Source organism: Sorex araneus, chromosome 1, assembly GCF_027595985.1.
Source record: "Sorex araneus isolate mSorAra2 chromosome 1, mSorAra2.pri, whole genome shotgun sequence".
In the NCBI taxonomy this organism is placed as follows: domain Eukaryota; kingdom Metazoa; phylum Chordata; class Mammalia; order Eulipotyphla; family Soricidae; genus Sorex; species Sorex araneus.
In genome coordinates this window covers 427,161,423-427,186,127 of record NC_073302.1, presented here as the reverse complement: position 1 = coordinate 427,186,127, position 24,705 = coordinate 427,161,423, and the positions used below count along the sequence as shown (strand labels likewise).

The window sequence follows — 24,705 nt, the reverse complement described above, 5'->3', positions numbered from 1 at the left end:
ACTCCCCAGTGGGGGCCCGGGGAGCCTCCAGGTGGTGAGGCTCCCGCCCACCCTGAGCTGCGGCCTCCGCATGGAGGGGCCCCTCACGCCGCCGCCGCCGGGGTCGGGGCGGTTTCCGCCACCGCCGCAGGGAGGCGGAGCCGCCGCGGTTCCCGAGCCCGGAGCCCGGCAACACCCGGGACACGAGACGGCGGCGCAGCGGTACAGCGCCCGCCTGCTGCAGGCCGGCTACGAGCCCGAGAGGTGACGCCCAGCTCAGGGGCTTGGGCGCGCGGGGCGTCCCCGGGATGGGCGCGGCGGCGGCGGAGCTCGGGAGGGGACGCGCGGGTCTGGGGGTGGGGGGCGGCGGGGCTTGGGCGACGCGGGCACGGCCGGACAGAGTTCATTCACCACGTTGGCTTCTCACGCTTTCAGCCTCTAACTTCCCGAGTGTGGGTTCAGACGCCACGCAGCTGGCGTTGGTTAGGGGCGTGCAGGTGGGCGCTGTGTGAAGGTTTCGGTGTGAACCCTGCAGCCCCGAGGTCTTAACCAGCATCAGGCCTCCGGTGTTCCCCCACCCGACGGCACTGGTCCCAGGGGCTCCAACTCCCCGGGTGTAAACTATGCTTGGGGAGCCCCCCCCCCCCCGGTCCAGCATTGCGTGCGCCTCCTCAGCGATGTCTCCCTAGAACTACCTTCAGACTTAGCGGCAGGTGTCCAGAGGGAGCCCCTGGTCAGAGTAGGGTGCAGAACCCCCCTCTGCCCCCACCCTATTCACTGGCAGTCTGATGAGGTGGTCAGTGAGACATCCCCCGTCCCCCCCACCCCCCACCTCCACACACACACTCCCTTGGGCTTTCTCCTAAGATCCAGGACCTCCTCCTGACCCGACCTTACTGGAGTCCAGGAAGGGTCACCGGAGGAAAAGTCTGGCTGTGGAGATGGGCCCCAGCAGGCGCTGACTGAAGGAATAGGGGACACTGGCTAATCTCTGGACTGTATCTATGCTAGAAATACACTGCTACTGTCTTTCTGGTCCAGAGGATTTGGACTTCGGTCGCTGCCCCATCTGTTGGTGCTCTGCAGCTTGGGGAGGTGACCCGGGTGCTCATTCAGGAGAGAGGTGCTGGGGAACTAGCCCCACAGCTGCTATGTGTGGGGTGGGGGGGACCACGGGCGGTGGCTTATGTAAGAACTATTAAGGGCTTAAGGGGCTGCCTGGTGAAGCCTGGCCACTCCTCCCAACCCAAGCTGCTTCTCTAGAATGGACTCGGGTTAGGCTATGTCTACCCTGACCCCTCCCGTCCTAGAACCCAGCTTATGGAGGCTGTGGGCAATGGGCAGAAGGGACCGGGTTCGGGAGGTGAGCGAGCAGACTGATGGGGATGATGTTTTGGGTAGAGCAGGTGTCTACACCCCACAGCATACAGGAGCACCCCTTTCTCCAGACTGCCCTTCTGCAGGGAGGCGCTGTCCCCATCCCCACGTCCAGCTCTCAAGAGCCTGCATAAAACCTGAGCCCGAAAGGTGGTGTAACGGGAGTCAGTCACAGCACTCCTGGGCCTCTAACTGCCTTCTCCTGCTTAGGGCCGGAGTGGGGGTGTGGGGTGGGGTACAAGGATGGGCGTCCCCGAGAAGGCCAGGATTTGAGGTCAAGTTCTCTGACTTGAACTTGAGCAAGCCACGCCCCCTGTCCCTCGCCTCCCTTCAAACGCCTTTTGAAGTCTGGTCCCTTCAGACAGGCCTGGAGCGGTTAGAGACCAGCGCTCTGCCTGGCTGGGTGCCCACCTGGGCATGCTCTCTCCCCTTTACCCAGCGGAAGGGGTTGCAAGGGGCTCGGGCTGGCTTATACCCTGCTGGCCTCACAGCTGCTAGGTGGAGGGTCTCAGGGGACCCAGTGGTCCTTCCTGGGGCTGAGGAGGCCCCCTGGTTGCCTCGGCGTCTCCTCCCCAGGGAGGAAGCAGCTGGGAAGATCAGGAAGAGGGAGGAGGAAGGGGGATGGATTAACAATCTCTGGGAAAGGACGACCTCACCCAGGGCTGAGCTTGGCAGCTTAGAGTAATGAGGAGCCCTGACACAGGTCAGAGCAGCCCCTGCCCCCCCCCCGCCCGCTGAAGCCACTGCAAAGGTGACCCTCCCCATAACTCAGCCTGGCTGCCTCCTCCTCCCTTGGGCCTGGGGCAGATGTCATAGCCAGGTCCCCTGAGATGGCCGATTCCAGCTGTTCTCCTAGGCTCCAGCCCCAGAGGGGCCCTTTAGAGTGGCCTGGCCCTTCCTGACCCAGAGTGGAACTCTCAGAAATGCAGGGGAACCACAAGATGGACGGACCCAGGTGAAGTGCCAGCATCATCACTCTATCCTTCCAGGGCTCGCTCTGCCTGGCAGGGGCTGGGGGGTGGATTTCTTTAGCTGGCCCTGGCCTTAGCCACCAGTGGGCCACCAGTCCCAGTGTAGGTCCCCTTGGAGAGCGTTCATGGCCTCTGTGTGCACCCACAGGAGCTGGCCCCAGCCTTATCACAGAAGTGAGCCCAGCACAACCTGCCCTCCCTCCCCCCCCACCCATCAGTGCCTCTCTCACAAGTTGCCCTCTGAGTTCCACTGGTCTGGAGGCACATTTATGGGGAGAGGGGGAGCATGCGCGACATTCCTGTCCCCTGGGGTAAGGGGAGGACTGGACTTCGGAGGGTGTCCCTCTGGCATGTGGCCTCTGCTCGGGGAAAACCTCCCCTGGCCTCTGCTCAGAGATGGAACAGTCTGTTTTCCTAGCAGGGTCCCCGGGGCGTCACTGGGGGAGGCTGGGCATCCCAGGGAGCCCTGAGGCTTGGAGGCCAAGTGTCTCCTGGGCCCAGCTGCCACCACACAGCAAAGAGGTAAACAAACCCAGCCCAAGGTTGGGGCTGGCAGGAGCCAGCTACACAGACAAGCCCTGTGCCAGGTAGAGGACTGAGTCCCTGCCTTATTCTGGGGACCGCGGGAGGATGATGGCGGAGACCGAGGGATGAGGAATGGATGCTTATTAGCTCTCTGGCTGTGGGACTTGAACAGTTCTGGCCTCAGTCACCCCGCCCCACCCCCACGTGAATCCTCACGCTACCCAGTCTTACCTAATCTGACCCTCCTAGAAATCTGGGTCTCAGGGATCTACCCAAGTTTTGCTGGGGGAAATGTTCAAATCTCTCTGCCTCCTGGGGATGCCTGCAGGCCTTCTAGCCTAGACCACGCCTGTGGTCCTCCTCTCCCCACCACAGGACCCTCCTAAATGAAAACCGGACTTTCCTTTCTTTGCAGGGTATTAGCCTGGGCTTTTCCAGCTGGTGTGTGTGTGTGTGTGTGTGTGTGTGTGTGTGTTGGGGGGGGATCTGGGGTCGGTAGGTATGCCAGGAGAGACCTTTGGGGCGGTAGGTTTTACATCTGTAAAGTGGGCACTGTCCGTTATTCGGCAATAGAGTAAATGTCATCATTTATGAAAAATGCCTGGTAAACCGCAGAGGGCTCCAAGGCCAGCCAGAGGTCAGCGAGCGAGTGGCAGGATTGCGAACGCTGCCCCCTAGGAATGATATCAGGCTTGGGGCAAGAGAAGCACCTGAAACTCCTGGGTGTGTGTGTGCGCGCGCGTGGAGGGCGGGGTGGAAACCCAGGGCTGCGGGTCCTCAGCAGCCTGGAGGAGGGGTGTGTGCGGGTGGGGGGAGCGGTTAGTCTTATCCGGGAAAAGGCAAAGCTTAGGTTGGCACTCCCCCTGGCGTGGTTGGGAACAGGCTTACGGGAGCCCGAGGCCGCCTCGGGTGAGCTGCGGGAGGGGGTGGGGTGGGGTGGGCGCGCGTCCGGGGGCGGGACCGGAGCTGCGGAGGGGGCGTGTCCACTCTGGCCCCGCCCTCATCGGCCCCGCCCCTTCCCCGCGCGCGCCGGTGCGGCGGGTAGCGGGGCTCCCGCGTGCGCGGCGGCGGTGGCGGCGGTGCCCCCCCACGCCCGCACTGGTCCCGGCTCTTTGTGCGGCGCGCGGGGCGGAGGCGGCGGGGTCCCGGGAGAGGGCGGTGTCCCGGCCCGCCCTCGGCGCCGCAGCCCCCGCCCCCGGCCCGCCCGGCCCCCCGGCGGCGGCGTGGCCGCGGTGCGGCGTCAGCGGCGGCGGCGGCGGCGGCGGCGGGGCGGCCCGCGCGGGGGTTTATGTCGGGGCGCCGCGTCTCCCAGCAGCATGGCGGACTACCTGATCAGCGGCGGCACCGGCTACGTGCCCGAGGACGGGCTCACCGCGCAGCAGCTCTTCGCCAACGCCGACGGCCTCACCTACAAGTAAGCGGCCGGCGTGGGGGCGGGGGCGGGCGGTGGGGGACCCTCGGCGCAGCTGGCCGCGCGCGCCCGCCCGCCCCACACCCTCCCCGGCCCCGCACGTGCGCCGCCGCCCCCCCCCGCGACCCCCCTGCGGGGGCTGCTGCTGCTGCGGCGGCGGCGTGGGGAGGCCGGGGAGGGTGTGGGGCGGGCCCGCGGCCGGAGCAGATGGACGTGGCACGGCCACCGCGCGGCCCGCGCCGGGATCCGTCCAGCTCCAGCCCCGGCCTGCCCGACCCTTCTTTCCTGGGCAATCCCCACCCTTCTCCGAGGGGCAGAGGCGTGGGAGTTGGCAGAGACTTTGTGGTCCTCTTACACGGCGCAGGTGACCACGAGGACGGGGCGGGGTGGGGTCCTGCAGGCCAGCTGGGGCCGCCCTAGGCTTGAGAGGAAGAAGCCCAGCTGGAGGCCATTGGGAGGGTCCCGTAGTCCCACCTTAGTCCTGACTGGGTCCTGTAGTCCCACCTTAGTCCTGACCGAGACCTCCTTCCACATGTACCCCTGCCTGCTCCCCAGTCCAGCAGTAGTGCTCCCCTCCCCCCACCCCCTGGAGCTTTCGGACACTGCCACCTCCCAAGCCCACCCCACGTGGACTTTGGGAGGAGGTGACATCTGCGGGGCATCGCCAGCTCAGCTGGCTTTTCTGCAGGCCCGTGGCCAGTTAGTTGTCCTGCCACTGCAGGCCTGGCACCAACCGTGCCTTCTGGCTGCAGGACTGTGCTCCTGCCAGGGAGGAAGAGCAGCCAGGGGTGGGGCAGAATGGGGATGGGGGCAGGCCCAGTGCATCCCTGCCCCCTGCCTTGCCAGCCCCTGCCTAGCGGGCAGTGTCCTGGGTACCAGGTAGCCCTTCCGATTTCCTGTCCTGGGATTTGACAGTGCCTGGGGCAAGGGCCAGAGAAGGGGTGTAGGTAATACCCCAGGAATGCCAAGGGACCCTACAAGCTCCCACATTTCTTCTGTGACCTCCAAATGTATCACAGGGGCCCTGTCACTGTACAGAGGACTGCCAAGGGGCAGTTAAGAGTTTTCTCTGTGGGGGGGGGGAGGAGAGGGGGGGATGGAGGGTGGTTGGGGGGTTTCAGCCACACTGGGAATTGCTCAGGTGTTACTTTCTGCCTGGTGCTTGGGTGGGGACCATGTGGTGAACCCAAGCCTCTAGCATGCAAAGCACATTCCAGTATGCAAAGCAGATGCTCCTGCCTGTAGCAGTCCTTTGGGTTGATTGGTTTGGTTTTGGGCTGTGACTCTGTGCTCAGGGGATGCTCCTGGCTGTGCTCGGGACTCCGTTCTGGTCCGGGATCCAGTTGGGCCTCCTTGATGCAGAGCATGTGCTCAGCCTGTTGAACTCCCTCCCAGTTTTTTTTTTGTTTGGGGGCCACGCCTGATGGTGCTCAGGGCTTACTCCTTACCCTCTGTACCATTTCTCCAGCCACTACCTGGGCAGTTTTTAATTGGCCATTCCCAGCAGTGCCCAGGGCCAGGGCTGACCAAGATCTGACTTTTTGTTTTGTTTTGTGTGACCACACGACCACACTCAGCAACGCTCAGGGGTTACTCCTGGCTCTGCGCTCAGGAATCACTCCTGACAGGACTTCGGGGACCATATGGGATGCCGGGGATTGAATCGGCATCAGCATCCTCTAGGTGCAGTCAAGTGCCCTACCCACTGTACTATCTATCCTCTGGCTCCTATCTGGACTTTTTTTTATTTTTATTTTTATTGGGTCATACCCGGTGATGCACAGGGGCTACTCCTGGCTTTGCACTTAGGAATTACTCCTGGTGGTGCTCAGGGGACCATATGGGATGCTGGGAATTGTACCAGGGTCAGCCGCACGCAAGGCAAATGCTCTACCTGCTGTGCTATCGCTTTAGCCCCCCTCCCCCCCTTTTTTTTAATTGAATCACCATGAGATAGACCTATCTGGATATTTTTAAGTTGGGCCTCCCCAGCTGTGCTCAGAGCAGGGCTGACCATATGGCCTAGTGGTGTGGGTCTGGCTATGCATTGCTCGGGCCAGCAACCTGGTGCTCAGTGGTGGGGTGCTGAGGACCCCCAGGGCTGGTCTGGCACACCAGCAGCAGGGTGTCGGGAGCAGACTCAGAGCCTTGAGTCATGTGTTGCTCCGTCCTTTGAAGTTCACTCCCTGGTCCTTTCTGTGGATTTTGATACATGGGGAAAGACGATACTTTGTGCGTGTGAGAGAGTGTGTGCTGCCATTAATACCATAACTGTTATATATTGGGGCCCTGCCCGGCAGTGCTGAGTGGATGGTGCTTGCGGTGTCTGGGATTGAACTCAGGGCCTGAGTGCTGCATCTTAACTCTGATTTCCAGCTCTTAGGACCCTGATTAGGGAATAGGTGTTTCTGGAGGTGGGCTGGTTGAAGCAGCACCCCTTCTCATACACACACATTCACACTCAAAGACACACACACACACACACACACACACACACACACACACACACACACAACCCGCCCCCCTCCATGCAGTCTCTTGTTTCCCCTGCCCTGTTCCAAGGTACCTGACATCTAACTCAACTGGGTTGGAATATTCCTAAAGGGTAGGACATGGATCTTTGGGTTTGCCTGCCAACGGCCACAGGGCCTGTCTGTGATGTCAGCGTTTATAGCTGCCCCGCTTTTTAGGGGAGACGGGGAAGCACATAGTGGGTGTGTGTCTGGGTCCTAACTGGGCGGCGCATCCTCCCTCCCCGCGGCTGTCTGTTGGCTGCTCCGGTGCAACCAGGCCAGTGTTTTACCTAGGACCTGAGCTATCAAAACACACCTCATGCTTGGCCTCCCGCCCCGGGGTCCCTCCTGCCTCTCCACCCCCTGGCACTCAGCAGCTCTCCAGGGCCACAGGCCGGCCTGTGCGTGCCACCATCCTGGGCTGGGAGGTGCTCAGGCCAGCCCCGCCCACGAGGCCCAGCTCCTCTGGGCAAACTGTGTTCTCAGGTGTACGCTGCCTTGCCGACCACTCTCCCCCAACACAGTGGGGCATCCCTAAGAACCGGCTCTGCATCAGCCATGTGGGGGTGACGGGAACTTTAGAACTTTTTGGGGGGTGGGGGGGCTCTTTTTGGTCACACCTGGCCAGGGATCGACCCCTGGTCTGCCGTGTCCAAGCAAACACCCTACTTGCTGTACTATCACTCTGGCCCCCCTCTGTGTCTGCTTGAGGAACTTTTAGCCCTGAAGGCCTGGGCGGGAGCCTTGGGGCTGAGTACTCTGCTCTTTCCGGGTCCCCCTCCCCAGGCTATCTGCCGCCTTTCGGTTGCCCCTAGGCTGGAGGCGGCGGGAGGCTCTAGAGGTGAGGGGGGGAATCTGCTCAGGTGGTGCTCCCTGGCACTGCCCCTTTCTGCTCCCTGAGTACCCAGAGCTCTCACACCCCTTTTCTTTTTGGCTATTGACTATCTTTTTTTGGCTGTCACACCTGACGATGCTCAGGGATGACTGCTGGCTCTGCACCCAGGAATTACTGCTGGCGGGTGCTCAGAGGACCATCTGGGGTGCCAGGGATCGAACCTGGGTCAGCCACACGCAAAGCAAGTGCCCTATCCACTGTGCTATCTCTCCAGCCCCTCACCCTCCTTTTTCTCTCCCCGCAGCGACTTCCTGATTCTCCCAGGCTTCATCGACTTTGTGGCTGACGAGGTGGTGAGTCCCCCTGCCTGGCCCACCGCCCCGCCAGGTGTGTTTGAGGTGGTCGAGGCTGACTCCTGACCCGAGGGCATGTGCAGTAGCGATGATGGTCCCGGGAAACGCTGGCCAGGGCAGCCGGCCATGACCGAGGGCCTCGAAGGAGCTGTTGAGGGCCTCGGGGGTGGGGGGGCTCCCGAGGGCTGGGCCTGACCTGGCCCAGGGCAGAGGGCAGATGCCAAAGGGCTGTGGGTGAGGGAGTGGCAACCTCGTGCTCAGACTGCAGGGCCCAGAACCCGTTCGAAATGCCGGGCAAGGAAAGAAGAGGGCCCGGGATGCGGCATCGCGGTCGCCCTGCCTGTGGAGGGCTCTGGGTTTGGTCTCCGGCACTGAGAAATGAATAAAATGAATGGCCGAGTCAGGACAAGAGAGACACCGGCAGATTCATGGAGACTTTGTCTGTCTTCCTGGGGAAGGGGGGGTTGTGTGTGGGTCCCCGAGAGGCCTGGGAACTATTCCTGGCTCTGTGCTCAGGGGACCATAGATGGTGTTGGGGATTCGAACCCCAGTTTGTGGCCAGCATAGCTGCATAAAGGTGCGTGTTTGACTTGTACTGTCCCTGCAGCCCAGATTCATGGAGGTGAGTGAGGTGGACAGGCCTGCTTGGGGACCCACAATGTCCAGAATGTCCTGGAGCTGGCAAGAGGGCTCCGAGGGGTTTGGTCTGAGGCACTTGCCAGTAAACAGCGCCTGCTTTACCCGAGGGGCTTGGCCATGTGCCAGATGAGTGCGCAGTGTCCCTTAGTCCCTACCTGCCTCCCCCATCCTTTTTTTTTGGGGGGGTTGCGCAGGATTGGGGAGGTGTAGGTATTGGTTCATACTCCGAAGAATCATGCAGTGCCAGGAATCGAACCTAAACCTCTTGCAGTCAAAGCCAGTGCTCCGCCAGCTGCGGCTTCTCCTAGCGTTTAGTTGTTGTTTTGAATTTTGAACCACTCTTCGGTGGTGCTCAGGGATCACTCCGGGCAGAGCTCAGGAGACCGTATGTGGTGCCAGGGATCAAGCCCAGAGCAGCTGCACGCAAGGCCAAGTGTCCTTCCCGCTGTCCGATCTCTCTGGCCCCTCCTAGCTTCTTGGATCAACACGTGTAAAATCATCACGAAAAATTTTCCAATGGTCAAAAGTCTCTGAATGCCCAACGGCTGAGCGTTAATTCCTAGTCAACCGCGTTGGGAATTGGAGGTGTTTTCTGGCAGCGCTGGCCCATGTTGCTATTCTGGGACCCAAAATAAAAAAGGGGGTCCCAGTGGGCAACGAGTCAGAAGCCCCAGGCTGGGCGGTTCGCAGAGGACGTGCGTGCCGGAACCCAGCGAGCTGGGCCAGTGTGTGTGAGTCACCCCCCCGGGAAGGCAGTTCCTCCTGCTGTGAGAGCGCTCGCACGCGCCCGGGACCCAGTTTCTTGCCTGAGCTGTCGGCGCCTGTGAATGGTCCCAGGGCCTGTGCCCAGCAGTGCTGACTGGACAGATCTTTAGAGGGAAATTTCGGGTTCGTGCTGGAGAGTCCCCTGATGGCCTTCAGGAAGTCGCCTGGGTTCAGCGGTGCTGCCCCACCCAGCCTCCCGGTGATGCCTGGCTTTGTGCCCGAGCATCCCCGCCCCCCACCCCCAGCTCTCTGGGTCTCCCCTGAAGGCTGTGCTTCTTCGAGGGGGAGAGAGGGGAAATACGGGGGCTTCTCTGGGGGGCAGGGGGCGGGCCCTGGACTTTGGGAGGACTTACGGGCACCAAGGCCTGTGTCTGCGGTTTTGGGGGGGGCCTGTCTCTTGGTGGGGGCGGTGCTGTGCCTTACCTGCTGTGCACAGTCAGACACCCCCACATGGATAACTGCAGTCCCGCCCCCTCCCTGAGCTTGGCAGCCTTTGTCACCTCCTTTCCTGGCTGTCTCCGGGGCTCCTCCCGTGCCTTCCCCCACACCCCGCCGGGAACAGCGCCTCTGCCTGGACCTGTCTGCCGCCCCGAAGGGGGAGACACCTTCCTGCCTCAGGGAGCAGCCAGGGTCCACTGGCGCCCCCAGGACCTCCTTGATGTGGAAAAGGGGGTGTGGCAGCAAGGACAAAGGGCTGGAGCCCCCGGTTCAATTCCCCCAGCCCTGCACGTTCCCGAGCACCATCAGGAGTGACCCCCGGTGTCCCCGCTGGGAGTCGCCCTGGAGCACTGCCTGGCGGGCTCAGCCCCGCCCATAGGGCCTCAGGAGCCCATCACGGGTCCCGGCGTCTCTCTCTGCTCATCCCAGAGTCGAATCCAGCCGCTCTCTGGCTTTGAAACACTCCCAGCCTGGCCCCCCCCCACACCGTTGGCCTCTGCCTTTCCCTCCCTAGTCTCCGTGGCCTGCCCCACACCCCCCACTTTCTTTCCCCTCTGGGGGTCGTGGTCATGGCCATGATGACTGGGGCTGACACTGCCTTGGTCCCTCAATCCCTGAGTCTGCCCCCCCGGTCCCAGCCTTGGTTTCGTCAACTATGACTTCTTCAGCCTCAGAGAAGGGGAGCCCCACCCTTGCTTTCCTGGGGATCTGTCCTTGGCTTTGCCTTGGTGGGCTCTTGGTGCTCCTTCCCGTTCCCTGCCCCCCCCCAGATGTGGCTTCCTGGTGGTGCTTTGGGGCTTTCCCCTGGGATGGGGGTGATGCCTGTGTTACCAGGGGTCGGTGGGGGAATCCAGGCATCTGGGCTTTGCTTCTGGGCCCGTCCTGGCAGGCAGAGGGGTGGCCGCAGGGTCAAGGAGCCAGCTCTTCCCACAGACCCCACCCCCCACCCCCTGTCTCTCTCCCGTAGGATCTGACCTCGGCCCTGACCCGGAAGATCACGCTGAAGACGCCTCTCATCTCCTCCCCCATGGACACTGTGACAGAGGCTGACATGGCCATCGCCATGGCCGTAAGTGGCGGCTGGCCCTGGCGGGGGTGGTGCCGGGAGGATGTGGACCAGGGCCGGGGCTGCCCGAGGCTCAGGGCCGTGCTGAGCCTGATTGTGCTTCCCGCCACCCCAGCTGATGGGCGGCATCGGATTCATCCACCACAACTGCACCCCGGAGTTCCAGGCCAACGAGGTGCGCAAGGTTAAGGCAAGTACCAGAAAGAAGCTGCAAGTACCGGGGTGCTCTCCCCTAACCACCCCCCCAACCCCTCCTCCCAGCAGCCCTTCCCTGTCCTGGGCCCGTGTGCCAGGGCTCCCGTGGGCTGCTGCCTCCAGCCTTTCCCTCTCCCCCCACCCTCCGTGTGCCGGCAGAAGTTCGAGCAGGGCTTCATCACGGACCCCGTGGTGCTGAGTCCCTCGCACACAGTGGGCGATGTGCTGGAGGCCAAGCTGCGCCACGGCTTCTCGGGCATTCCCGTCACCGAGAGGGGCACCATGGGCAGCAAGCTGGTGGGCATCGTCACCTCCCGGGACATTGACTTCCTGGCCGAGAAGGACCACACCACCCTCCTCAGCGAGGTAGCCTGGGGCGGGGGGGTGGGGTGTGTGTGTGTGTGTGTGTGTGTGTGTTCGGGGGTTGGGGGTGAGGGGGGCCAGGTCGGCCCCTTCCCCAGCCAATCTGCAGGCCGATGTCCCTGGCCCTGCAGGTAATGACGCTGCGGACCGAGCTGGTGGTGGCCCCGGCAGGTGTGACGTTGAAAGAGGCCAATGAGATTCTGCAGCGCAGCAAGAAAGGTACCCGGGAGTTGGGGGTGGGGCGAGCATCCTCAGGCCTCCCTCCCCTCCGTCCCTGATCTGGCTCCCTCTGCCCCAAATTCCCCCTTCCCAGCCCCTGGCAGGAGCCGGACCAGTCCTTGGGGGAAGGTTTGACTAAGCCCAGGCCGGAGAGGTTGATTTCCCGGGGGGTCCTTCTTCGAAGCCAGCTCTTAGCAGACCTAAGCGTTGCTCCCCACCCCCCAAGAACTCTGTGGTCTTAGGAGTCCGAAAAAACTGCGATTTCCTGGTTCCTTCTTTGGCCCAAAGAGCTGGACTCAAGTGTGCTAATGACCCTGAGAAGTCCCCTGCGGCTAAATATATCTGACATTGGGGCTGTTGACATGATGTTCACGAGGCCCCCCTGGGACCCACTGGGGCCCACCCAGAAAGGGCTGCCCTCCGGCCGCAAGGCACGTGTCCCATCTGCAAGACGGCCCCGGGTGTGCTGTGGCAGGAGTTTTCTGCCACTGTGGCCTGTGGCCCAGCAGGTGAAAGGCTGCCAGTGCTCCGGGGCTGCCCACCCCAGTCTGGCGAGGCCGCAGGGCAGGAAGAGCTCCAGGAATGCTCTTGGCGTAGAGGTTTCTTTGCTTCCGTTTCCTTGGGAAGGGGGCCAGGTGCCCGGGTGCTCTTCCTGGGCGGGTGCTGCCACCTCGCGGCCGGGTCGGGCACTGCAGAGGATTCGGGCCTGGTCCGTTTTCATCCTCCAGCGTCCCCACTCCCCACCCCAACCCCCACCTCTGTCCACCTCCTGGGGGCCACCCTGTCCCCAGGAGCCTGCTCCTACGTGTCACCCCTGCATGCCTTGCCAGGGAAGCTGCCCATCGTCAATGATCGGGACGAGCTCGTGGCCATCATCGCCCGCACGGACCTCAAGAAGAACCGGGACTACCCACTGGCCTCCAAGGATGCCCACAAGCAGCTGCTGTGTGGGGCGGCCGTGGGCACCCGTGAGGATGACAAGTACCGCCTGGATCTGCTCACCCAGGCGGGGGCCGACGTCATAGTGCTGGTACGGGGCCCTGCGCCAGGGGTGAAGGTCTGGGGTGCCTTTGGATGAAGCCCACAGCCAGTGTCCGGAGGGTCCCCAACACCCCTCTCGTGAGCAGTTTGTAAGTCACTTTCAGTGAGTGCCTCCCTCTGGCCGGGCCCTGTTCTACAACGTCCTTCCCAGTGCCACCAAGAGATCCTGCCCCCACGTCATGTGATTTCTGGGGTCCCTTCTCTGAAGCCGGCTCTCGGCAGGCTGGTCCCAGGCCACGGAGGTGAAATCATATCACATGTTGATATGGCACATGGGTGAGGACCAGGCCCAACTGTGGGTGCCCGCGGGCTGTGTCTGCGCTGACGCTGTGCCCTCCTGATACTCAGTCCTGTGGGTAAAGCAGCCCCCTCGGAGCCAGGAAAGACCCAAAGAGCATTTTCCTGACACTTCTTGGGGTCCCGGTATATGTCCCTTTAAGCTTTAATCTCTTACCTTCCCCCACCCCCGCACCCCCAGGACTCATCCCAAGGGAACTCCGTGTACCAGATCGCCATGGTGCATTACATTAAGCAGAAGTACCCCCACCTCCAGGTGATTGGGGGGAATGGTGAGTGTGGGGGGTCCCCGGCCCCTCCTTGTCTATCCCTTCTCCCTCCTTCACCCGTGGTGGTGGGGGGGGGGTGGCACAGCCAGAGGGCTGAAGGGGTGGGGGTTTGATCTCTGCAAGGTGGGGTGGGTGCCTAGGCTGGGGTTCCGGGAGGCCTGGGGGATGGGGCCGGGGCGTCCCACCTCCTCACCCTCTCCCCGCAGTGGTGACGGCCGCGCAGGCCAAGAACCTGATTGACGCTGGCGTGGACGGGCTGCGCGTGGGCATGGGCTGCGGCTCCATCTGCATCACCCAGGAAGGTGAGCGACTGTCCCGGTGGGGCGCCCCAGGGTGCTCGGCTCGGTCCCTTCACCCCGTGCAGGTCTGGGGGGTTCATGGGGCGCATTTCAGACCCCCACTGCCCTGGGGAGGCAGGTGTGACCTCAAGGATGAGGATGCCGAGTTTGGCGGGGGAGGGGGAGGCGCTCGGTGGAGAGCCCTGGTTGGTGCCAGGGAAGTCCCGTGAGTTTCTTGTGAAATTGTTTCCGGTTTGAATGAGCTCTGGGACGAGGCAGGTGCTTCAGGCACGGGGGACAGCGAGGCCCTGACCGTCAGAGGCTGCAGGCTTGTGTCCCGTGGGGCCATGGCCAGGGTGGCGGGCACCTCCACAGTCACGAGGTGCTCTGAAGAGTTGGTGGGGATTGGCCAGACCCTGATGTGTGCTCCCACGTGTCCCATGCAGCCGTCTCACTTATGGACACAGGCTTTCCTCAGGAGTGTGAGGGACCCCTCTGGGGAGGGTCCTTTTTCCCAGGACACCAGAGGAGTTTCACCCCTGCCTATTGCTGGCTACCATCTGAGATGCGGCTAGAAATGTGGTCAGAGCATTCGTCTTTTTTACAGGGGCTGTGTCCAGCCAGTGCTGGTAGCAGGGAGGGCCGAGGCCACTCCTGATGATACTCCCAGTGGTGCCAGGGGTCAAGTTCAGGGCCCTGTATCTGTTAGCCACCTGCACTTTCTCCCCAGCTGGGCCCATGAGCGAGATGTAAGCACTGCCCAGGCAGAACGAACACCAGGTCTGGGGGCTGGAGAGAGAGCACAGCAGACAGGGCACTTGCTTTTATGTGACTGTCCCTGTTCAATTCCTGGCTCCTCATTTGGTCCCCTGAGCCACGCCAGGAGTGAGCCCTGAGTGCAGAGCCAGAGTGAGCCCTGAGCACCCCTGAGTATGTCCCCCCCCCAAAAAAAAATCCCCACAAGGGAGACAGCCCTCCCCTGCTCCAGCCACACTTAGCTCTGCCCCAGACGGAGCTGCTGCTTTAGAAGGCCCAGTTAACACTGGACATTAAGGACCGGGGCCAGTTGAAAAGAAAGGCAAGTGCCCGGGAGACAGCCCAGGAGTTGAGGTGCCTGCCTTGCACGCCGCTGACCCTTGTGTCGTCACCACTTCCTGTTTCCTGAGCCCAGTTAGGAGCTAAGGCCTGGGTGTGGCCTCGAAACAAAACAGAAAGCAGCCCAGGGCTGGTGTGGCTCTCACGGGCAGGGCGCGTGCTTCTGTGTACGAGATGCTGAGCTGGGTTCCTGGCACTCCCCAAGATAACACCCAACCTGTCTCCCCGGAGGAGGTACTAGCCCGAGTGACAGGCCTTGCAGAAAGGGGAGCATGGGCCTGAGACTGGGGGTAGCGGCCTGAGGTGCTGTGCTCAGTCCCTTTGCCCGCAGAACAGCTGCCTGCCATGCAGACCTGGGTGGGGTGACCTTTGGTGCCACGCTTACTTGGGCATTGTCTGCCACCTTCGGCTCATGGGTCCCGCCCCTGTGTGTCCTCGCCCGTGGTGGCAGCTGACGCCTTTGTCTGCCCTCCCCCAGTGATGGCCTGTGGTCGCCCCCAGGGCACTGCCGTGTACAAGGTGGCCGAGTACGCCCGGCGCTTCGGGGTGCCCGTCATCGCTGACGGCGGCATCCAGACGGTGGGACACGTGGTCAAGGCCTTGGCCCTGGGGGCCTCCACAGGTGACGGGGCCTGGGAGGTGGCGGTGGGGGGAGGGCAGGCGCTGGGCCAGGGAGTGGCAGGGGATGAAGGGGGACAGGGGCGCAGGGGCCCTGACACGCCCCCTCCCCCCGGCCCCCAGTGATGATGGGCTCGCTGCTGGCCGCCACTACTGAGGCCCCCGGCGAGTACTTCTTCTCCGATGGGGTTCGGCTCAAGAAGTACCGTGGCATGGGCTCGCTGGACGCCATGGAGAAGAGCAGCAGCAGCCAGAAGCGATACTTCAGGTACGGCCCCCTCCCGCCCCCCCACGGGCCCGTCAGGACCACCCACGGTGCCTGTCCTAGGTCTGGGACATCTGTGTCCCCCCCCCAGACCTGAAGGTCTGGGGTGGGGTGGGGTCCCCAAGCTCCGCTGGACTCAGTGCCCCACCCCTCCGGCCCCCCATGCAGCGAGGGGGACAAGGTGAAGATTGCCCAGGGCGTGTCGGGCTCCATCCAGGACAAAGGCTCCATCCAGAAGTTCGTGCCCTACCTCATCGCGGGCATCCAGCACGGCTGCCAGGACATCGGTGCCCGGAGCCTGTCGGTCCTGCGGTGAGTGGGGACGCCTGGGGCTCGGGACTGCCCCCTCCATCCCACCCCCACCCCGGCCCTGCTCCTGAGCCGGCCCCCTCCCGGCCCGCAGGTCCATGATGTACTCAGGGGAGCTCAAGTTCGAGAAGCGGACCATGTCGGCGCAGATCGAGGGCGGCGTGCACGGGCTGCACTCGTAAGTGTGTGCGGCGTTGCTCAGGTCTCAGAGACCCCACCGTCCAGCCCAGCCCCTCCCCTGGGCCCTGTTGTCCCCGCAGCCCCCCCCCCACCGCTTCCTTTGGGCATGGCCTTGAGTGGGGCACCAGCCTCTCAGACGCTTGGTGGCCGGTGTTCGGGGCTGGCAGCGCTGGGCTGTGGTGCCGGCGGTGGCCAGCCCACAGATGGAGGTGGGGACCCGGCTCTCTGCCGGGACAGAGGCAGAGAGACAGATGTGGGGGCCTGCGTGGGGCCTGAGGGTGGGGGCAGGGCTAGCTGGCAGCATAACGGAGACACACACACACACACACACACAAATAAGCTCACACATGTCCTGCACACATACAAGTCCATGTGTACACACACACACACACACACACACACACACACACACACGCACGCGGCCCCGCCCCATCCCGCGGGTGTCTAATCTGTGTCTCTTTCTGCCCCATCTCCCGTAGCTATACCTTTGTGCCGTGTAAGTAACCGCGCTGCCGGGGCCAGGTGTAGACTAGAGCAGGGGCAGCCTGGGGGTGGCCTGGGCCCGGGGGGCGGGGGTGAGATGGGGCGGGCACGGGTGGGGCCTGGACCCTGATCAGCACATGCCTGGAGTGGCCTTCTCTGGAGGAAACACTCGTCCTCCCATAACGGGGTGCAGCGCTGGGCCCAGCCCCCGCCCTGAGACTGTCTGGAAAGGGACCCTGTGGCCACAAGGGGCCGGGGCTGCCCTGCTGCGCTGGCTGGCCAGGACTGGGCCTGGTTTGAGCTCCGTGGGCCTCCTCTGCCCCCACACCCGGGGATCCGGGCCGGGCCGGGCGAGGGGGGCCGCCCACCCAGTCCGGGTCCCCTCTCCCCTTGCCCCCACAGTTACGAGAAGCGGCTGTACTGAGGACGCTGGCGGAGGCCGAGGCGGGGGCGCGGGCGCACCCCAGGGGCCCTCCCCGGGCACCGCCTCCCTCCGGAACTGAGCGAGCAGTGGCCGGTCTGCGGATTTGCACTACGGGATCCCCAGCTCCTCCCTGGGGGGGGGGGGGGCGGCGGGGAGAGGAAGGGAGGTCCGAGGGGTCTGTGGCCTCTCCGAGGGCACCCCCACCGCCCCACCACTCACACATAGTCTGAATGGCTCCCCGGGCCTGCTCGCCACTCCCCGGGGGACCCCTGGACCCCCCCGGGAGCCAGCCCAGCCCAGCCCGCCTGGGCTCTCAGGCCCCTCGTGCCCGTCTCAGGTTTCTCTCGCTGCAGCCTGCTCAGCCGGCTCCCACCTCCGGGCCAGGCGGGCCCTCCTGGCGTCTGCGGGGGGGCCCCCCTCCTCACCCCGGAAATGGTGCTCTCCCGGCCCGGCCTCTGCCCCTCCAGCCATGTGGCACGTCTGGGCTCCTGACCTAGGTCACAGGGAGGTCTCTGCCCCCTTCCCCAGCCCTAGGGAGCTGCTCCTTGGGCCCCGGCCCTGGGAAGAAGGCTGCCCACTGCCCCTGGGTGTCCCCAGGTGTCCTGCCCTGCCCCCACCCCACCCAGCTGCAGTCGAAGGCTTTAACTTTGCACACTTGGGAGTCACAGTTGCATCATTGTATATTAAATAAGTGAATAAACCCGAGGTCTCCGGGCCTCCACCCCTTGTCTCTGGTCCTTCCCTCCGCCCCGTCCCCGCTCCCTGGCACCTTCCGGCCACTGGCCGGGGGGTTGTGTCCCTCAGAGCCGGGCGGGCGGCATTGCCAGGCCCAGCCTGGCCAGGAGGTCTCCCAGGCCTGCGTCCACACAGCCATGCCCTCCTGCCGCCAGCCTGCCAGCAGCTGCCCCAGGCGCTCCACATCGCAGAGCGGGTCGTCGTGGCTGTAGAAGACGAGTGTCGGGGGCCGCACGGGGGGCTGCTGGAAGGCGCCCACCGCTGCCTCGTAGTGCCGCACGGTGCAGCCCGGGCACAGGTGGAAGTAGAGTGTGGCCGTGGCCTTGATGACCGGGCCCAGCGCCTGTGGCCGGATCAGCTGAGACACGCCTGTGTGTGCCAGGCAGGAGGGTTAGCTGGGGCCGGCCTTCCACCTCCACCCCGCGGGTGTGGGGGGCAGCCCAGCCCAGAGTTGGGGGCTCTTGAGACACCTGCAGTGACTCCTGTTCCGGGTTGGGCCAAGGGCCCCCTGCTGTCCCTCTGGGGCACAGGTGCCACAGCAGGGAGGGGCGGATAAAGGAAGGTGGGCCAGGAGAGCTCTGCAGGCAGGAAGGGGGGTGCTGAGCCCCGGCTTATGGGTAGCGAAGAGCTAGAGACATTCTGGGGCTCCAGGCTCCAGTTACGCCGACACGTGGCCCCACAGCTCTGCCTCTCCCCGGCCATGCAGTGCCAGGGATCAAACCGGGGACTTGTGAGGGACACGCATACCCTCCTGTCCGTGAGCGGCCTCCGGAGAATGACTTTGAAGGCTGGCAAGGGGGCCTGGTTCTATCCCTGGCACCACCACGAGGACCCCCAGCCGCCCCACCCCAGCATGGAGATGGGAGTCGCCCCTGGCGGAGCACAGCCAGGTGTGGCCGCCGAACCTAAGTGGCAGGGTCACTTTGTAACTTCACTTTCAGGGATCACGCCTGGCAGGACTTAGGGGACCATATAAGGTGCCGGGAATTGAAGTTGGGTCAGTGACATGCCCCCTTATTTTTTAGGAGCCCTCCCAGGCACTGTCCAGGGGCCCCAGAACCACTCCTAGAGATGTCCAGCTGTGCGGGACAGAGGGCTTGGGGGACAGAGGGCTTGTGGATCCAGAGGGGGTGTGTGTACAGGTGCAGGACAGGGCTTTTGGGATGCGGTGTGTGTGTGTAGGACAGGGCCGGATGTGTGTGTGTGTGTGTGTCTGTGTGTGTGTGTGTGTGTGTGTGTGTGTGTAGGACAGAGGGCTTCAACCTGCTCCCTGCTCCCCCAAGAGTCATGGTTGTGTGTGTGTAGGACAGAGGGCCGGATGTGTGTGTGTGTGTGTGTGTGTGTGTGTGTAGGACAGAGGGCCGTGTGTGTGTGTGTGTGTGTGTGTAGGACAGAGGGCTTCAACCTGCTCCCCCAAGAGTCATGGTTGTGTGTGTGTAGGACAGAGGGCCGTGTGTGTGTGTGTGTGTGTGTGTGTGTGTGTGTGTGTAGGACAGAGGGCTTCAACCTGCTCCCCCAAGAGTCATGGTTGTGTGTGTGTAGGACAGAGGGCCGGATGTGTGTGTGTGTGTGTGTGTGTAGGACAGAGGGCCGGATGTGTGTGTGTGTGTGTGTGTAGGACAGAGGGCCGGATGTGTGTGTGTGTGTGTGTGTGTGTGTGTGTAGGACAGAGGGCCGGATGTGTGTGTGTGTGTAGGACAGAGGGCTTCAACCTGCTCCCCCAAGAGTCATGGTTGTGTGTGTGTAGGACAGAGGGCCGTGTGTGTGTGTGTGTGTGTGTGTGTGTAGGACAGAGGGCCGTGTGTGTGTGTGTGTGTGTGTGTGTGTGTGTGTGTAGGACAGAGGGCTTCAACCTGCTCCCCCAAGAGTCATGGTTGTGTGTGTGTAGGACAGAGGGCCGGATGTGTGTGTGTGTGTGTGTGTAGGACAGAGGGCCGGATGTGTGTGTGTGTGTGTGTGTGTGTGTGTGTGTGTGTGTGTAGGACAGAGGGCTTCAACCTGCTCCCCCAAGAGTCATGGTTGTGTGTGTGTAGGACAGAGGGCCGGATGTGTGTGTGTGTGTGTGTGTGTGTGTGTAGGACAGAGGGCCGGATGTGTGTGTGTGTGTGTAGGACAGAGGGCCGGATGTGTGTGTGTGTGTGTGTGTGTGTGTGTGTGTGTGTAGGACAGAGGGCCGGATGTGTGTGTGTAGGACAAGGGCCGGATGTGTGTGTGTGTGTGTGTGTGTGTGTGTAGGACAGAGGGCCGGATGTGTGTGTGTGTGTAGGACAGAGGGCTTCAACCTGCTCCCCCAAGAGTCATGGTTGTGTGTGTGTAGGACAGAGGGCCGGATGTGTGTGTGTGTGTGTGTGTGTGTGTAGGACAGAGGGCCGGATATGTGTGTGTGTGTAGGACAGAGGGCTTCAACCTGCTCCCCCAAGAGTCATGGTTGTGTGTGTGTAGGACAGAGGGCCGTGTGTGTGTGTGTGTGTGTGTGTAGGACAGAGGGCCGAATGTGTGTGTGTGTGTGTGTGTGTGTGTGTGTGTGTGTAGGACAGAGGGCTTCAACCTGCTCCCCCAAGAGTCATGGTTGTGTGTGTGTAGGACAGAGGGCCGGATGTGTGTGTGTGTGTGTGTGTGTGTAGGACAGAGGGCCGGATGTGTGTGTGTGTGTGTGTGTAGGACAGAGGGCCGGATGTGTGTGTGTGTGTGTGTAGGACAGAGGGCCGGATGTGTGTGTGTGTGTGTGTGTAGGACAGAGGGCCGGATGTGTGTGTGTGTGTAGGACAGAGGGCTTCAACCTGCTCCCCCAAGAGTCATGGTTGTGTGTGTGTAGGACAGAGGGCCGGATGTGTGTGTGTGTGTGTGTGTGTGTGTGTGTGTGTGTAGGACAGAGGGCCGGATGTATGTGTGTGTGTAGGACAGAGGGCTTCAACCTGCTCCCCCAAGAGTCATGGTTGTGTGTGTTTAGGACAGAGGGCCGGATGTGTGTGTGTGTGTGTGTGTAGGACAGAGGGCTTCAACCTGCTCCCCCAAGAGTCATGGTTGTGTGTGTGTAGGACAGAGGGCCGGATGTGTGTGTGTGTGTGTGTGTAGGACAGAGGGCCGGATGTGTGTGTGTGTGTGTGTGTGTGTGTGTGTGTGTGTGTGTAGGACAGAGGGCTTCAACCTGCTCCCCCAAGAGTCATGGTTGTAGAGAAGACCTAAGGGTGCTACCACATGATCAATTGATTTCTGAGGCTCTTCCGAACCCTGTGCACAGAGGGCCCCAGGGCAGAGGGTTACTGAAGGTGGCCGGGTCCTGGGACAGTCTCCAGAGGGATGAGGCGGAGGTGAGCTTGTGTGGGGTCAGACTGGCAGGGCTCACTCGCCAGGGATCAGAGGGAAGGTGCGGGTAGGACAAAGGGGCAGATGGATGCTCCACGTGGTACCTCGAGGACAGGGGGGCTGAGCAGTCACGTGGACGCAGGTGGATCACAGAGCCCTGCCCGCCTGGAGTCCAGCCGCAGCCCCCACCCCACCCCCTCCTGCCCACGCCCCCCGGCACTCACCCAGCGCCATGCGGTCCAGGCTGCCCACCACCAGGCTGTCGAAGACATGTCCCCAGAGGCGCTGGGCCACGGCGCTGTAGCGCCCGGGCTGGCGGTGGATGAGCAGCAGCATCTGAGCGAAGGTGTAGCCCCCCAGGGAGAGGGCGTGCACGACCAGGGGGCGGCCGGCCAGCACCCCGGGCCCCTGCAACAGCTCCAGCAGGCGCGCCGCGCGGCCCAAGCCCAGGCGCGGGCACAGGAAGTGCCTCAGTGAGCTCTCCACGGCCAGCACGTCGAAGCCGCTGGCCAGGTAGAGCTGCAGGTACTTGGCCTGGGCGCCCTGCGGCGCCCCCAGCCAGGGCAGCAGCAGGAGCAGCGGGCGGGGCGGCCCCGGGGCCCCTGGGGGCCCCGGCTGCTTGCAGTAGAGGTGGATGGAGCGCGACAGCCGCGTCACCGTCACGTCGTCGTCGTCGTGGGCAGCGGGCAGCAGCGGGACCATGGCTGGCGCTCCCTCGGGGAGGGACGTGGCAGGGGCGCTGGGAGGCGCCCCCTCGCCGTCCGCACCCGCGGGCTGAGAACGGGACCGCTCAGATGGCATGATGGGGGCAGTGTCCCGGCCCTCTGAGGGCCCTTTCAGCTCCTGCGGTCCCGGTGCCAATCGGGAAGTGGGCAGCCAGCCCGGAGGGGCGGGGGTCAGCGACCCGGCGGCTGTGTCCTCCAGGCCAGCGGGCCCCGCCTTCCACCCCTCACACCAGGTCCTTTGTTCCTGCTGCTGCCCCTGTTGGGAAGCACTGTACCCCAATCCCAGTCTCGCCGGGCCCCGCCTACCGGACACGCCCCCGACTCCCCCTTAGGGGTCCGGGGAGCTGCCCCTAGTCCCTACCCACGCGCACACGCACACGCACACGCACGCACGCACGCGCGCGCACTCAGCCGCTCTGCCTGCCGCCGAGCAGAATTTGGACGGGGAGTCCCGGCAGACGGTGGCCCGGAGTCAAAGCGCCCATCACCCCCCACCCAGCACCCCCTACCTCCCATTCTCCGGCCTCATGCAGACCTCAGGACGGGGGGCCCTCACCTGCAGGGCACCAGAGCCAGCCTGCCAGCCCAGCTGCCCGCCTCCTTTATCTCCCAGCTGGGTTCAGGAGGGCCGGTGGGCGGGGTGAGGGGCCCCGGGAGACCAAGGTCCCCAGCCTGCCCCGCCCCCTCATAAGCTCCTCGCTCTGGGCTGCCAGCCCGGGCCGGGAGCCAGGGCCAGAGCAGACCCATGGAGGGGGGGGTCGGGAGGGGGCGGGCGCTGAACAGGTAGGAACCTTCTCTCTCCCCCACACCCCTGTGCCTCAGTTTCTCTATCTGTGATCCCAATGGGGAAAGAAGAACTCCCAGCCCACCCCTCATGCACCAGAGGCTCCACTTCACCTTAGGGGTCAGGCTCAGGTCAGGGAGGCCCAGCTGGGGATGGAGGCGGGTGTTGGGAAGGGGGACTGAGGGGGTGGTACCCTAGGAGACCTGCTCTCAGCCTTGCCCTCTCCTGGGACCCCTTCCTGGGCTTTCCTTGGAGGCACGACAGTCTCGGCTCCAAGAGGCTAAGTTTTCCAGGTGGGCGGGGAGGAAAGGGAAGTCCGGGGCGCCAGGGGCCAGGGAAGAGGAGGGATCCAGGAGGGATGTGGCGTAGGGCCCTTCCTGTGACCCCACACGTCACTCTCCCACCCACCCCAACTTAACCTTTTCCTCCCCGGGCTTCCCTCCTGCAGAATCCCCTGGCTGATGGGAAGCCAGATGGGTGCCCTGCGCTTTAGACTCGGGGCCGCAGGAAATCAAGGGTTTCCTCTGCAACTCCCAAGCTAGGAGTGGGGGGGGTGGTCCTCCCCGTGTCCCCCCTCTTCCTCCCGCTGCCACACTCCTCCATGCTAGACAGTGCTCTGTAGGGATCCAGGGGCGAGGAGGAGGGAGGATGCTTAAGGGTGGCGAGGCAGAGACAGGGGATTGATGCCCCCACCCCTAGCTGCTGTTGCTGCATCCAGCAGGTGGCGCAGGGATTCCTCACCGGCGGGACCCCGGGGAACATGAGTGGGGCTGTTTCCTAGGCAACAGGCCTGCTTCCAGGTCTTCCCCAGGCTCAGCGCAGGGGAAAGGACCTGAGAAAGGAGCGAGGCAGGCTGGCTGGGGAGAGGACAGGAGTCAGAAGAATGGCTGGTCTCTAATGCCTTTCTTACTCAAACCCCTATCACTGTTGGGGGTGTCTCATCCTCAGCCCCTTCTCTAGCAGCACAGGGATGAGAGGGTGAGGAGAGATGGGGCACAGTTGATGAGGGGCACTGTGGGAGCACCCCTTGCAGCACAGATCTCTAGGTCTGGGTCATGGGGTGACTCCTGCTTGGCTCTCTCCTCTTCCTCCTCCTCCTCCTCCTCTTCTCCTTCTTCTTCTTCTTTCTTGTTCTTGTTCTTGTTCTTGTTCTTGTTCTTCTTGTTCTTGTTCTTGTTCTTGTTCTTGTTCTTGTTCTTCTTCTTCTTCTTCTTCTTCTTCTTCTTCTTCTTCTTCTCCTCCTCCTCCTCCTCCTCCTCCTCCTCCTCCTCCTCCCCCCCCTCTTCCTCTTCCTCCTCCTCCTCCTCTTTCTGGAAGGACCACAATGGTGGTGCTCAGAACTTACTCCTGGCTCTGTGCTCAGGGATCACTCCTGGTGGGCTGGGGGGTGGCGGGCATGGGATTCAAGTGGGCCGTGTGCAAGGCTCTCCCCTCTCTCCAAGCACAGGATTGCAAGGGACCTGGGGTTTCTGGAGGGGAGGGGAAGCTTCCAGCAGAGCCGAGGGCAGGAGGGCTGACCCAGGAGAACCTAGGACTGTTGCGGGGAGAAGGGGGTAAGATTTTCATGTCAGCCCTGATGTGGTGTGAAGTCTCAGCACTTTGGGTTTCCCACGGCACCCCCATGCCCTGAGCGGGAGCAGCCCTGAGCGTGGGCCCCAAACCAAGCCAGCCTAGTCCAGGCCCAAGGACAGGGAGGGTTGAGCTTGATCCGACCATGCTCAGCCTTCCCACTCCCTGTTCATTGCTGGTACCAGACTGGACACAGTTGACCATCCGTGAGTGCTTCTGATTCCCCTGGGCCCAGCTCCTCCAGGGAAACAACTGATGCAAAATGATTCAAATAGTTGGGCTCTTTAAATTTCTTTTATTTTTATTTATTTATTTTTAATTTCTTTTATTTTAATTTGTTACAATAGTGTTAAAGTTTACGGTCTCTGGGTGTAAGATTATAATTTCCACCACCTTCGATGTGCCCGTATCCCTACAGTTATATCACTCTGCTCCCTCCCTTAGCCCCGCCTCACCCCACTGCTTGTTAGTCCATTTCATAACTCAAGAATCCAAGGCCAAGTGTTGGGGGCCGAAACCTTGGGAAAGAGAACTTGGCCGTTCCCTAAGCAGAGATTAACCACCAGGATATTGTGAAAATATACGCGTCACAAGATAATAGTTGAACTGTTACAGAGACAGACGTCCCGTGCTGGGGACAAAAAAGCACAAGGCAAAAGGACAAGTGGCGCCCGAACA

General features: G+C 62.8%; 2 protein-coding genes across 5 annotated transcripts; one reads left to right on the top strand and one right to left on the bottom strand.

Annotated features, from left to right (window-relative positions):
- Positions 1-17,629, top strand: IMPDH1 (inosine monophosphate dehydrogenase 1). 4 transcript variants are annotated; one of them, XM_055121937.1, is made up of 16 exons: positions 1-243; positions 4,168-4,266; positions 7,916-7,964; positions 10,774-10,875; positions 10,988-11,062; positions 11,227-11,433; positions 11,562-11,649; positions 12,480-12,679; positions 13,169-13,259; positions 13,463-13,558; positions 15,108-15,251; positions 15,371-15,515; positions 15,681-15,824; positions 15,916-15,999; positions 16,481-16,497; positions 16,887-17,629. In XM_055121937.1, the coding sequence occupies exons 1-16, from the start codon at positions 71-73 to the stop codon at positions 16,985-16,987; spliced, it is 1,815 nt and encodes a 604-aa protein (XP_054977912.1). In that variant the 5' UTR covers positions 1-70; the 3' UTR covers positions 16,988-17,629. The 4 variants fall into 4 exon arrangements, with proteins under 4 accessions (XP_054977912.1, XP_054977916.1, XP_054977922.1 ...); XM_055121941.1 differs by lacking the exon at positions 16,481-16,497 and having other exon boundaries at positions 3-243; XM_055121947.1 differs by lacking the exon at positions 1-243 and having other exon boundaries at positions 4,062-4,266.
- Positions 17,017-22,955, bottom strand: LOC129402485 (uncharacterized). The gene is made up of 4 exons (XM_055129233.1): positions 22,231-22,955; positions 21,174-21,723; positions 17,748-18,012; positions 17,017-17,038 (listed from the first exon to the last, which is right to left on the bottom strand). Exons 2-4 carry the CDS (start codon positions 21,649-21,651, stop codon positions 17,017-17,019), a joined length of 765 nt encoding a protein of 254 aa, XP_054985208.1. The 5' UTR covers positions 21,652-21,723; positions 22,231-22,955.
- Between the last annotated feature and the right edge of the window lie 1,750 nt (positions 22,956-24,705).